Genomic DNA, 14558 nt, shown 5'->3' on the forward strand with positions numbered 1-14558 from the left:
TATTGATAAAGAATAGATTTCTAAATATGTAGGGGTTATTGATTATTTTTTGAATAAGAATTTCATAATCATTGTTATGTTTTATTGGTAATGATCATTTTGAAAATATTCATTTATATGTTTAAAATGATATGGATATGGATATTATAATTGAAAGAACATTTTGTAACAAAGTTTATAGATAGATAGATAGATAGATTATTGTTGATTTTATTTTTTATTTTTTGAGATCAATATAATAAAGTTTATAGATAGATAGATAGATAGATTATGGTTGATTTTATTTTTTATTTTTTGAGATCAATATAATATCTTAAGTATAAGGGTGAAAGAAATTCAGTATTATTTTAATAACACCCCTTTTTTGTTTTTTGAGGAGACTTGCAGACTACTAAGTATTATACATTAGAGTGCTATTTTCAACATGGCATTTTGACAAACACTTAGAAAATATAGAACAATAAATACACAAGGTCTAGAACCTCCTTATTTGTTGATAAAATATTGATTTTGCAATAGAAATGTTTACATACAATTGCCTTATAGGCTGCAGCAATTATTCAGACTGGTATTTAACAATTACAATGCCTAAAATGAACAGTATGATGGAAAGAACTTGGAAGTAGATGCTGTAGTGATCTGCAGATGAAATGACAGCGTACCAACCTTTAACCGGTGAGAGTGGACAAGAAACTCAATGCAACACTGTTCATGCACTGTAGCACCACTACTCACGACACTGTAGCAATTTCACTATTCATGGCCCTATGGCAAAATCACTATTCAGGGTACTGTAGCAAAATCACTATTCACAGTACTGTAGCAAAAACACTATTCACGTGCACTGTAGCAAAACACTGTTCACATGCATTTTAGCAAAAACACTATTCACGGTACTATAGCAAAACACTGTTCACGCACATTGTAGTGAGAACACTATTCACGCACATTGTAGAAAACACTATTCATGGCTGCATGACTTGAATTTCAGAGCTCTTAAATTATGTGTGAAATCATTAATAAATCCCACTGTGTTTCTTGAATGAAAACACTTGATAATCCTCCTGATTGTGTCTTTCAACAGTGAAGAGAATGCTAGCAAAGAGTGATTTCGTCCTCCAAGCTCAACAATTAGATTTCCTAGAAATCCAATAGCATTATAGTAATATTATCCAAGCATACCCCAACTCATTCCAGCCAAGAGAATATAAAGTCCTCCAAGAAGTCGACATCATTTGCATGAGCAGTGTGGGATAAATGAGAAACACTTTGTTAAAACAACTTTATAATAAAGTGACTTAATTGGTAAGTCTTTTATTTAATTATCACTTTGTAATAAGGTAAATCAACTTCGGCATTAAAATCATATTAAGAGTCAAACTCAGAATACCATGTATGATAGCTCGTCAGAAAGAGCTCAACCAAATCCATTAAGCCGAATACTGGAAATTTTCATATCACTTAACTCTCACTGACGTAATAGAAATCTTAACTCTTGAGAATACTGCCAAATGATCTCTCTGATCACTTCATTAGCTTATGGAAGCTCCTGTCATAGGCTAATCTATTGACCCTAATGGTCTCTTTAAGTAGGGGACATTACAATTATATATATAATTACCACATCAGTGATAATAAGAAAAATTAAAGATGTTGGTTCATTGATAAGTAGTTTTTTGAGTATAAAAATTTTCTATTCATTGTAGACTCTCTTATTTTTTATTTTCTAAAAGAGCTATGTGCCTTGATCTTTTCTTTTGAGGATGTGTTCGTAGGAAAAGAGGCAGTCTGACACATCTATCTGAAGGAGCAAATAGAGGATACGATTCAATCAACCTTTGTTGATCTCGATTATATTGATTCAGAGGGAGTAAACTATGTTGAGATGGATTCACGAGTGATCAACAAAATGCAGAAGTCAAGAGGAACAAGAAATGGGAATACATAATATATTGCTACTCATTGCAAACAAATAAAACAACATGGTATTCTACAAGGAAATTACAAGGACCATTCATGGAAGCAAAACTTCAATACATTCCTCAAGATACTAATTGCATAGAACGAAATTATCACTCATGAGAACTAAGTATCACTAAATAGATACTATCACCCAACAATGTTGATGGAATGAGTGAGAATTTTACATTGTGTGTGGGGGGGCGGGGGATAATAACAAATGTTTCATTCCCATTGGTTGACAAAGACATTATCTTAATTGATACATATGGACCTTCATTGTAGCAACTTGTAACAAGAACATTAATGTGCAAATAAGTATGTATTATCCTTGAGTATTATATTTACTTGCTTAGTCTCTTATTTTTAATTCTACACATACTATAAGAGACATTTGCCTTGATCTTTTCCTTTGTATCTGAAGTTGATCTTGTAGGAAAAGAAGAATGACACAATAGGCAAGTTATGACAGTAGCTTATAAGAAGTTGTGACCAAGCTAGAGAAAGTGAGGCTCTTGAAGCAAATATCTTTGATGATTGAGATTATGAGTATCCTTTTACATTAAGAGGGAGAATGACACTTCCTCGAAGGCAATGTAGGAGCTTAGAAGATTAATACTTAGAGGGAGTCTAGAAATAAATGTGCGTGACTGCATGATTTTGATGGGCCTACTCTTGAGTTCATCATGAGGAAGTATTGACTTATCACTAGAATATTGGAAGATTGATATCAGATTCAGAGTGAGTTCGATAGTCATCCTTGGGTGAAGAGAGTTTCTGACTAACTGTAGGACCTAACTTCCCAGGATCATTGTTCAGAAGGAGAAATTTTGAGATGTAATCCTTTGTGGATGATATCTTCTCTATGAGAAGTTCTAAGTGAAATTCCTTGTAATGTGCTCTCCTTTATGAGAGAAAAGTCTGAGGTGAAAATACTTGTTCCATCCTCTAGTAGTAGCCATGGTGGTTCATGGTGGATATCATGTAAGTTACCACATGATGCTGTTATGATATGTAATGAAAGGTGACAATCTTTCATTGACATATATAATCAAAAGGTAACCATTGTAAGATGACGATCTTATAAATGGTATAATTGTTATCATGACAAACTTCATCAAATCATTGTCCTAGAGTGCTAGAAACCATGATAACAAATATACAGAAGATGACCATTGTAAGGTGGCGATTTTTTAAATGGTAGTCCTCTTATCATGGTTCTTTGAGCCGGATTTTGCCAAACACCATGATAATGAACCTGTTATGGTTCTTTGGACCGGGTTTGGTCGGACACCATGAATAGTTACTACTATAGACCACATTTAAGGTGGTGTTTTAAAGTTATGGAAATTGTTTCAATTGTGTGTTATGAACGGTGAGAAATTTAGTGAAATGATATCTCTTCATATTCTTGAGAGCATAATGTGTTCTATAAATCCTCCCTAGCTAAGAGGGAGTGTTAAGGTTGTAGCTTCTGTGGGATTGATTTTTATATGAGATACCTTGTTGATGGTAAATCATCTTTAATAAATATCTTATATATAATATATATTATACATTATACATTATTATATAATAATATAATAAATATATGGTTAACATATTAATGTTACATATATGCTTAAGATGAGTTACATTTATGGTTATTTATATTACTATTATATTAATATGTTAACTAGTGATGTTAACCGTAGAGACATGTCTCCTCCTCTCATACTTATAAGCGCTCATTTGCATATGGAACACAATCAATACAATGGCAATTGTTAGTACATTTGTAGCGATCCAAGAAAAACAACATAGACATTCACATAATGTATGATGCATCAGAATTCAGATTTAATTTTCAACATTGATTCATTAGTGCAGTGGTAACACAAAATAAAAATATTTCACATTTCAGTAATTGACATTTCTCTTCTTTTTAATTTTTTTGGTTTTTGCTTTTTCAGGCTATTCTTTGGTATTGGGTGGGGAAGGTTGTGGGGTTGGTGATGTAGGACCTCCAAAAGGGTGTGTAGGGGACATCCCCTGCCGTGGCGTAGATTTTGATTGAACAATTCATATGTTCAAACAAACACAATGTGCTGTTAAAAATAGATCGCTTGTCAAATACTAACTAAATTCCAAGATAGCAATATAATTGATGAATGCATTTTCATACACCTTCTATGAGTTTTACATATTTATGCCATCTAGTAACGCTTGTATCTTCAATATTTCTTATATTTATTACGAGATTAGAGGGAGATTTTTTTGTCTGTTCCGGGAGTGTTTCTCTCTCTATGACTTTTTCAGCTACTATGATCAGTGATGTCTTCAACTTTATTTTCGAGAGGCCACTATGCTCTGTGATAGCACAATCCAGTCACTGCTTCCACACCGACACTCGTCTACTCAGCTCATTACTACCTTCTTCATACCATTATCTTCTTTGTGTGGTGTGAAAAGGCCTTCTAGCTCCACTACATCTACCGAATATTCCAGATGTGTCAGATCTTGTACTGGTTATTTGCACCAGAAACACTGCTTTGTGAGAGGCTAGAGATAGTACAGGGCCTCTATACATCGACAAGCTTATCATTCAGTGACTGATTTCTTTTCGCCTAGAAAGGACTCCTAGTCTCTCGTGGCTTTCTCTCTGTCTCTTTACTTGCTTTTGTTTTGGTTGTATCATTTTTTTTTTTGACACCTTTGTGTGCTCTTGTTGTTGTCAGCCTCATTATTGTAATCCTCCAGTACCATAGACCTCTTGTTGGTCTTTTGTTGGACATTAATATCATTATCTTATCTTATCTTATCTATGCGATAGAAGATTTTTGAGTAGATAGTAATCATTTTTGTATACATAGTAGCTCATTTTTTTCTTTCATTAATTTTAGTAATTTAGAATGTGCAATCCATTAAACCTAAATTACCATATTCTTGCTCCCTAGGCCAAAATCGACATTTGGTTCGCTGTGGTCGGGTTTGGTTCAAGTTTGATTTAAAGTCGTTTGCCATTTGACAAATTCATATGAAATTCCTTTTGTGGGAGCTTGATTGATTTTTCAACGAATTTGGGTGACATTCATTTTTCCCCTACAAACCTAGAATGACTTGTCGACAACTTTGGAGCGAATGTGAATTTCATTGACTTCACAAACATTATTTTTAACTTATTTTGCCGATTAAAACCTAAAATGTGTTAAGGCATACTTAAATTTAGTCGTTTTGGCCCACAACGACAAAGCTTTCTTCCTCTTGCGATGACGGAGTTTTTTCCATTGTTTTTTCCTTCCCATATGAAAGACACTTTTCACAGGGTTTTGTTCATTGTTTTTTCTCAAGTTTATTTTTTGTAGAGGTGGAACTTGAAAGTTGTAAGTATAGTTCGACTGTTTTACTAAGTGTTTTTTTTCTCAGCTTCATTACTTGGCAATATGCTTTAAATGTTTTTTGCCAGTTGTTTTGAACCCATAACAGTATGATTTACAAATTCAATGCAGAGTTCTGTTCTGTAGAATCCGTTTTTCCATCTCTCGTTAAAGTTTTGTCTCAAAGCTATTTCAGATGAATGTATAGTTTTATTCTGTAGATGAATGAATGACCAATAATGAATGTCGAGCTTTGTTCTGAAAAGAATCGTTGTGAACAAAACTCTAAATTCATTATTAATTATTTATCATTTTGTAATTATAAATTCTACTGTGTCTTACTGTGTCTAGAAATATTACTCTAAAATTTAAATTATAAGAACTCTAATTTTTCATATTGATGATAGTCCCTCCTAGTTTTCATTATGTATTGCCTTGCTTTAAAATATTGCTTATTTTGAATGTTTTTTTCTATTCATTGTGTTCAATCGATATACTATATAGTATAGACACAATCAAATTCTTATGCTACCATAATTCTAATTACTAAATAATGTTCAACTCTTTGGCTTCTTATTTCAGCACTTTGAATGGTTGCAAGAGGTTCTGGCGCCAAAAACCAACACTTTAAAATATATAGATGCTCCCCGTTATGGAAAATATGTGAAATGGTTGAACCGATGCCCGGTGGAGGAGGTCATATGTGAATTTGCAGCCACTGAAAAGAGGAATCCAGTAGCTCTTATAGTAGAGTGAAAGCACATTTGTCCTTTATTCCTAAAAAGGGCATTGTGTTTTATAAAGGGAAGCCAAGAGTTGACAGAGTGCAACCTAAAACCCTCCTTCCAAACCACATTGTGAACAAATACATTCAAGAACAAAAGCAAGAAGATGAAGCTGTTGGGAGGGTGAATTCTTCTCATCCTTTGCAAATTGGTAGGCCTTTAAAGAAAGGAAAAATATCATCTATATCTTCAACTTCCACTCCCAATCAACCACCGGTAGAGGGCCATCCATTCTTGCTTTCTCCTCAACAACGCAATATAAGTAAGAGAGAAATTGGAGCATTGGAAAAATCTTTTCAAAATGAAACTAGAGACATTGTCAATCAAGCTATGGCAAGATGCATCTATGCAAATGGATTGCCATTTAATTTTGTTCTATAACCGTATTAGCAATACATGGTGAGAGCAATTAATGAGGCTCCAAAGGGGTTCAAGGAGCTTGGATGATGAGGTGGCCCATGTAGAGGCTGTCATGCTGCCCATCAACGATTCATGGACTGAAACATGTGTGACAATAGTATCAAATGGATGGAAAGATGCGAGAAATAGTCCTTTGGTGAACCATAACCTAGAATGACTTGTCGATGACTTTGGAGCAAATGCGAATTTCATTGACTTTTCAAATGTTATTTTAATTTATTTTACTGATTAAAACCTAAAAAGTGTTAAGGAAGATGTAAACCTATTTGTTTGGCCCGCGATGACAAAGCTTTCTTCTGCTGTTTTTCTCCTCCCACATAACAGACGATTTTCATAGGGTTTTGTTCGTCATTTTTTCTCAAGTTTATTCCTTGCAGAGGTGGAATGTTCTAATTGTAAGTATGCTTCAGCTATTTTACTATGTGTTTTTTTCTTAGCTTCATTACTTGGTAGTATGTATGCTTCCAATGTTTGTTACCAGCTGTTTTGGACCAATAACAGTATGATTTACAAATTCAATGTAGAGTTCTATTCTATAGAATCCATTTTTCCATCTCTAGTTAAGTTTTTCCTCAAAGCTATTCAAATGAGTGTAGAGTTCTATTCTTTAGATGAATGAATGACCAATAATGAATGTAGAGTTTTGTTATGAAAAGAATCATTCCAAATAGAACTCTAAATTCATTATTAATTTTGTATCATTTTGTAATTATGAATTCTAATTATAATTAATTGTAAATTCTACTGTGTCTACAAATAGCACTTCAAAATTTAAATTATAAGAACTCTAAATTGTTCATATTGATCACAATCCCTCTTGAGTTATCATTCTATATTGCCTTGCTTTAAAATATTGCTTATTTTGAGGCTTTTTTTTCTTCTATCCATTGTATTCAATTGGTATACAATATAGTATATACACTATCAAATTCTTAGGCTACCATAATTGTAATTTCTAAATAATGCTCAACTCTATGGCTTCTTATTTTAGCACTTTGAATGGCTACAAGCGGTTCTGGTGCCAAAAAACCTCCACTTCAAAATATACAGATGCTCCCCATTATGGAAATATGTGGAAATGATTTGGCCAATACCCGGTAGAGGAGGTTATATATGGATTTGTAGCCATTGCAAAGAGGAACTATAGTATAGTGAAAACACATTTGTGCTTTATTCCTCAAAAAGGCATTAAATTTTGTACAAGGAAGCCATGAGTTGATGGGCTGCAACCTAAAACCCTCCTTTCAAACCATATTGTGAATAAATACATTCAAGAACAAAAGCAAGCAGATGCAGCCTACTGGGAGGGCAAATTCATCTCATCCTTTGCAAAGTAGCAGACCTTCAAAGGAAAAATATCATCTATGTCTTCAACTTCCACTCTCAATGAACCACCAACAGAGGGGATGAATTCTTGCATTCTCTTCAACAATAGATTGTTAGTAAGAGAGCAATAGTAGCCTTCGAAACATCATTTCAAAATGAAGCTAGACACATTGCCGATCAAGATATAGTGAGATGCGTCTATGTAAATGGATTGCCATTTAATGTTGTTCTATCACCGGATTGGCAATACATGATGAGAGCAATTTGTTACATCCCATTATTTGACCTAATTTAGAATATAGTCATTGAGATTCACATGAAGTTAGTTGACAGTTAAGTTGGTTATAATCTTGTGAAATGATAAGATGGTTAGTTGTTATAATTTCATGTGAAGATAACATGCTAGTTGATTATTTATCACGAATTCATGGAATTGAAAAGGTAGCTAGCCATTATGATTATTTATAACTTGTTATGATAATATGATTTAATTGTGGAAAATTTCCTTGTAGGAAACATGTCTAAGGGGTGGAAGCATTGTTAGAAAAGAATTAGGTACAGGAGCATCACTATCATTGGGCAGAGGGATTGAGGACCTAGCAACTTGAAACAGGGTACATCTGTGGTATCCGCATGATCTATTAATAAATAATTTAAAACGTAAAATAATTTAATTAAAATAATTAAATTGAATTATTAAATGTACCTCAAAGGATTTTTTTATGATCTTTCACCATATTATTATAATGTATATGTATATACGACGTACGTACATATAGATATAAAAATGAAATGGCACCATTATATTATAATAATATAATAAAATGATGTCACCACATTATTATATTTACATATACGTATGTAAATATAAATTATAATAATATTCGAATTATCTTCCAACCATTTAATTTTTCTTTTCCTCTTCTTTGTTGTAATCGAATTAAAACATTTGGCAATTTGAATTGTCTTCTAATCCGGGGAAGCCAAGACGGCACGATTCTTCTTTGTAATTGAAGCCGTGAATGAAGTTCGACACCTTTTATTTATACTCGTCTGCTTTGCCGTTGGAGATATATATATCCATAATAGCATACTGACAACTTCCAATTTTCATTGCATTTTCCTTTATCAATTTGTCATCTCCAGCACCCAATTTCATACAATCTTGTGAGCCGAAGTCCCATTTTATTCTTCCAGTCTAAGCGGTCATTTTCCAAACAGTAACTCTGCCATATGAACTCGGCTTTGAAGTATTTGCATAGATACGTTTGCAATGTCTTTCTCATATCTTGGAAACCATAACTCTTGTGTAGTTCATATATTTTATTCTGATTGTAGCATTTTTATGACGGTAACTTTCTTTGGTTCAGGTGTTCATTTTGGTAAATGCTTGATATCTAGATTGAATGTTTAGTTAATAATATTGTCTTCATTCAATATTCGTATGATTTCGTATTTGGAGCTCGATGCAAGGTAAAGAAAGACTGGTTTTCTGAGTTCAATCATTATGCCTAACTGCCACATATAGGAAGAATCACAGGCTTCAACAAATGTAGTACAAGCCAAAGATACTTTGTTGGGTAACTTTTGAATATTAATGAGCTCTTATATGATATGGTATATGTTGACCCAGTCTTTTCAAATGTTCACAATATGTTTGTATGTTTATCGCTTACGTTTGATATCTTGTTTGAAATTACAGATTTGATCCTCTTTTTAATATTGCTTTGTCATGGCAAGTGAAAGCCAAGAAAAACATTGTATGAATCCATAAATCATTATGCCAATGGAGAATAGAATTAAACAATCAATTCTGAAATCTTTAAAGAACATAATCATGTAATCATAGATTGTGAAATGCTGGATGTATGTGATCTTCTTGAATAATTGATAGAGCTGTCTGCTCTGAGATTTCGAACACCTGGGATTCACCCGACTGTATAGCCAAGGAAAAGGGTGAAGAGGTGAGAGAAAGGAATCTGCAATAACATGAAACAATATTAGTTATGACATAACAATGTTTATCATTTTTAAAAGGAAACATTTAATAGCTCATGCATGGTCCTGTTATTGTAATCTTTTGCTGTCAAGTCAAGGGGTGTGGTTAGATAGATACCAGGATGCTCAGTGGATGACAAGATGATCCTTGTCTATTCTGGGTAGGGAGGGCCTTTCTCATTAGAAATTGTGTGGGGATAAAGTTGTGGTCCGAGGTTGGGTGGTTAAGCCCCTAACAATGTTTCACCTCTCCATAAGTTGCCGAACATGCATTAGACAAAGATAAGCTATGCATTCAATTGTTTTATTGGAACAGGTATTTTTTCTTTTATGATGTACATGCAAGATGAAGGTAAGAATAATTGAGTTATATCATCGTTATAGTTATTTTACATTTAGTTGAGAGAGATAGATTTATCTGATGAATTCATGTATCAAACTTTCATTTATATGAATAATAAATATGAGCATATCTCCTAATCTTGAGTTATTGCCATAGTTAAGCAATCGGAAGGAAAGGAATGATACAGTGATATTTGAAGCCCTAATTGATTTAGTGGTATCTAGAACCCTAAATGATTCAGTGGTATCTAGAACCCTAAATGATATAGTGGTATCTGAAGCCCTAATTGATTTAGTGGTACCGGAAGCCCTAATTGATATAGTGGTATTTGATGCCCTAAACAATCCGATGGCAATTGAAGCCCTAAGTGATACAGTGGTATGTGATGCCCTAATTTTATATAGTGGTACTTAATGGTAATCGTCATTTGTTTTTTTTGATATAGTTGTATTGGATGGAAGTTGTTATATGATATTGTTATAGTGGTATTTGTGGATTAATCTGGGTGATTGTAGGAGTATCCATACAATGATTTCTCGGTTCAAATTCCATGGTATGTGGATTGTGATTTCCACAGTAAATTCATTGATGGTGTTTTAAGTTCTTAGTTAAGAAATTTTGTTTAACTGATTTTAACTGTCAATCTCTTTCATATGAACGAAACTGATTTAACTGTCTTCCTATGAAATGAAGTGATAACTGTATTTTCTTGAGTATGTTAGTTGTTAAATAAGACCCGAGACATTGGGATGTTACACGTTAATGAGGCTCTAAAGTGGATCAAGGGCCTTAGTTATGAGAAGATGCACACAACCTTACTCCATGATGAGGTGGCCCATGTAGAGGCTGCCATGCTGCCCATCAAGGATTCATGGACTAAATTAGGTGTGGCAACAGTATCCGATGGATGGAAAGATGCAAGAGACTATCCTTTGGTGAATGTTATTGTAGTGTCTATAAGAGGTGCAATGTTTTTGAAAGCTATGGATTGTAAAGGAGAGGTAAATGACGGTCCTTTCTTTGCAAACATTCTCATCCAAGCCATGGAGCAAGTTGGGCCTTAGAATGTTGTTCAAGTAGTAACTGACAATGGTAGGAATTGTAGGGCTGTCAGCTTATTGGTTGAGGAGCGGTGCACACACATTTTTTGAACACCTTGCATTGTGCACTCACTCAACCTAATGCTACGAAAAGTGGCATTAAGATTGAGTGTATAAAAAAAATGTATGAAGAGGAATATGATATCCAAATGTTTGTCATGAACCACCATATGAGACAAGCCATAGTTAGAGAATTCTTGAAATTGGAGCTCTTGAATGTAAGTTCAATTGTTTAAATTTTTTATTTAAACATGTTTTAGAAATCTAGTCACTGTAGTTTAGTAAACTTTCTACATTTTTAATTTTTTAATCTATTATTGTTTTGATCTTAAAATAGGTTTTTGAGACTCGCTTTGCCTCCAACACTATTGTTTTGAGACGCCTTGTCACGACTAAAGAGGCATTGTCTAGAATGGTAACCAATGCTAATTGGAGCATATGGAGGCAATCTAATAATGCCAAGGCAGATTCTATTAAGGCATTGATACTAGATGACTCTTGGTGGGATCGTGCTGAGTACCTCCTAAAGTTCACCGAGCCTATATTTATCATGATCTGTTACACTGACATGGATATGCCTTGCTTGGGTGAGGTATACGATGGCATTGACTACATGATGGAGGATATTAGAAATATCATAAATGAAAAAGAGCAAAATCTTGAGGAAAAGTTCTTCAAGGAGCTATAAGTAATCATGGTAGAGAGATGGAACACCCTTTGCAACTACTTGCCTTTGCATTGAGCTCTAGGTTCTATAGCTAATCGATCCCCAAGGGGAGTGCCACTAGAGTTGCCCCAGATAGAGATTCTGAAGTTACTCAAGGGTACAAGACAACCCTTCAATGACTCTTTCCCCAGTACCTACGACCTACAGTGAGGTCTGAATTTATGAGTTTCACGACCACCGATGATTGTTGTCTTGATGCTTTTGAAGACAAGAACAATGTTGATGCTCATAAATGGTGGTACTTTCATGGACAAATGTACTAGCACTTGCAATCCATTCCCATCAAAATTTTATCACAGGTAAGTTCTTTAATCTTAAGATTCCAATTTCTAATTTCTTGTTTATAAATATTGAAAATTCTTCATTCTATAATTTCAAATTGGTAAATCTTGATAGGTTGCTAGTTCATCATCATCTAAGAGGAATTGGAGCACATACTCCTTCATCCACCCAATAAAACACAACCAAATAAATTTCAAGAAGGATGGTAACTTGATTTTTGTGCACTCACACTTGAGGATCTAAACTCACAAAGAGAATACCTATAGAAAAGGGGAGGCAAAATATTGGGATGTTGAACTAGAGTTTGCGGAGTTGGAAGCCCACTTTGATGCACTTGCAATTGATGATGGTGATCATGACATACATAGTGATGTCGAAGCTGATCCCGAGGCTACGATTGAGACTACATATGCTAGTGACACTAATTGTGTTTCTAATTAGCAAGTGCCTAATGATGATGAATTCTTTGATGATTTTTGATGTTATTTGATCACATATGACTGATTAGTAATGTTGAACTTGACATTATTGTTTTTGAACTGAAATATTGATATGGTGGTATATTTTGACATTTTTGTCGTACCATTTGAACTAAATTGTTAATATATGTGGTGGTATATTTTGCTAAATTGCTTTAATGGTAGCATAGTGGTGTATGAACTTATTTACTGCAGCATATTTTTAAATATATACATATATTTATGTAAAAATAAAATTCTTGTATGAATGAACCCAAAATGAACCCAAACCCAGCCCAAATTTTTTGTTTGAGCGAATTTCATACCCGAATCTTAACCAGGATCTGAACTAGCAATTTAGTATTAAAGTTATCATATGTTTAAAAGATTTATTTGGAAAAGAAATTGAAATAAATATCTATTATAATTTTTGTACCATGATCCATCATAAATTATCTATGTTCCTTAGGGATGCGTACCTGGCAAAAATACATGAGTTTCTAAGATGGAGATGTCCTGAGGACGGGGGGACGGGTATGGGGACGTCCCCCAACCGTCCCCAAAAAAGGCAAATTTGTAGGGGACATCCCCAAAACTCGAGGACGGTTGGGGAAAAAAAGTGGGACAGATGGCCATCTTCAAATATATATTTTTTTAAATTTTAAATTTTAAATTTTTATTTTATTCAAAAAAATTAAAAAGTGAGCATTAAAAAATAATTTAAGGCTCCTAACTAGGTTGCCGAGGTGGGCCCCAGCCCTCCAAATGTAGTAGAGGTAGAATAGGAGCAGCAATCTGCTTCATTTTTCTTAGTTCTATGTTATATTTTTTATTGAACATGAACATGATTATGATACATTGATACTTATTACTTTATGGAAGCCCTCTGGCCTTTGTGCGTATAGCTTTAGGCATTATTTAGGTTTAGATTTTCAGATTTATCATGTTTATCATTATGATATTGTTTACTGATATTGATATGCATTTTGACAATTGAGTACGAAAATCGGATATTATTTCCTAGATGGCATTTAGATGTTGTATGTTATGGTTCTATAATGTTTAAATGACATGCTTTGTGCTTAGTTTAATATGAATGGCATGTATATTTGCAAATTTCAATGTATATTTTAAATTTTCCGTCCCTGTTTGCCATCCTTCCCGTCCCCAAAATTGCCCAAAAAATTTGCTGTCCCAAAAACCTGTCCCGCCATCCCTTGCCGTCCCTGTACCGGAAACTTGGTGTAACATAGTAAATTATAGTTGGTTTAGTATTTAAATACATTTTGAGCTTTTTTAGGTCTCTTTCACTCTTTTACTTTACTACTATAAATTTCACCACTTGTGGGTTCCATTAACACGTCGCTCATGTTAGACATTAATATAATTTATTTATTTCCTTCATTCTTTTTGTTTAAGAAAAATATTCATTAAGTAATTGGCGCGTAGCAAAATTATGCTTGCAAACCATCATTTAGCCTCTTTGATAATTATACACATAAAATTAATTTTTTGTTTTCTTATACACCGGATTAATTGCTGGATTGTTTCTATCATTTTTGCACCATTCGTATTGATGTTACATTTGGTTTCTTTCAGGTGCCTTACCTGGTCAATGACTTATTTTGCAGATAGATTATGCTATCATTCTCTTATAAAGATTTTAATATTGTTCTTCTAATTTTCTTTTCAGATGCTTGGATTTTTGCGGCACCCAAAGTTTGCACTTCATTTTGAGTCATTGCCACTCTGGTTGGTACGTTAGATGTTGCTCTATCTTGTTCTCACAGAGAAGACTCTGAAG

General features: G+C 33.7%; 1 protein-coding gene across 7 annotated transcripts in view; it reads left to right on the forward strand.

The window, feature by feature from the left end:
• Positions 1 to 14558, forward strand: part of LOC149561846 (ARM repeat superfamily protein) — a 240946-nt gene that overhangs the window by 109121 nt on the left and 117267 nt on the right. For all 7 annotated transcript variants that reach the window (XM_089825383.1, XM_089825376.1, XM_089825377.1 and 4 more), the window contains one exon: positions 14448 to 14510. In XM_089825383.1, the coding sequence (XP_089681509.1) occupies positions 14448 to 14510 (63 nt within the window). The remainder of the gene's footprint in view (positions 1 to 14447; positions 14511 to 14558) is intronic.

This window comes from Cupressus sempervirens, chromosome 4 (genome assembly GCF_028749045.1).
Source record: "Cupressus sempervirens isolate cs-2001-9-10 chromosome 4, ASM2874904v1, whole genome shotgun sequence".
NCBI lineage: Eukaryota > Viridiplantae > Streptophyta > Pinopsida > Cupressales > Cupressaceae > Cupressus > Cupressus sempervirens.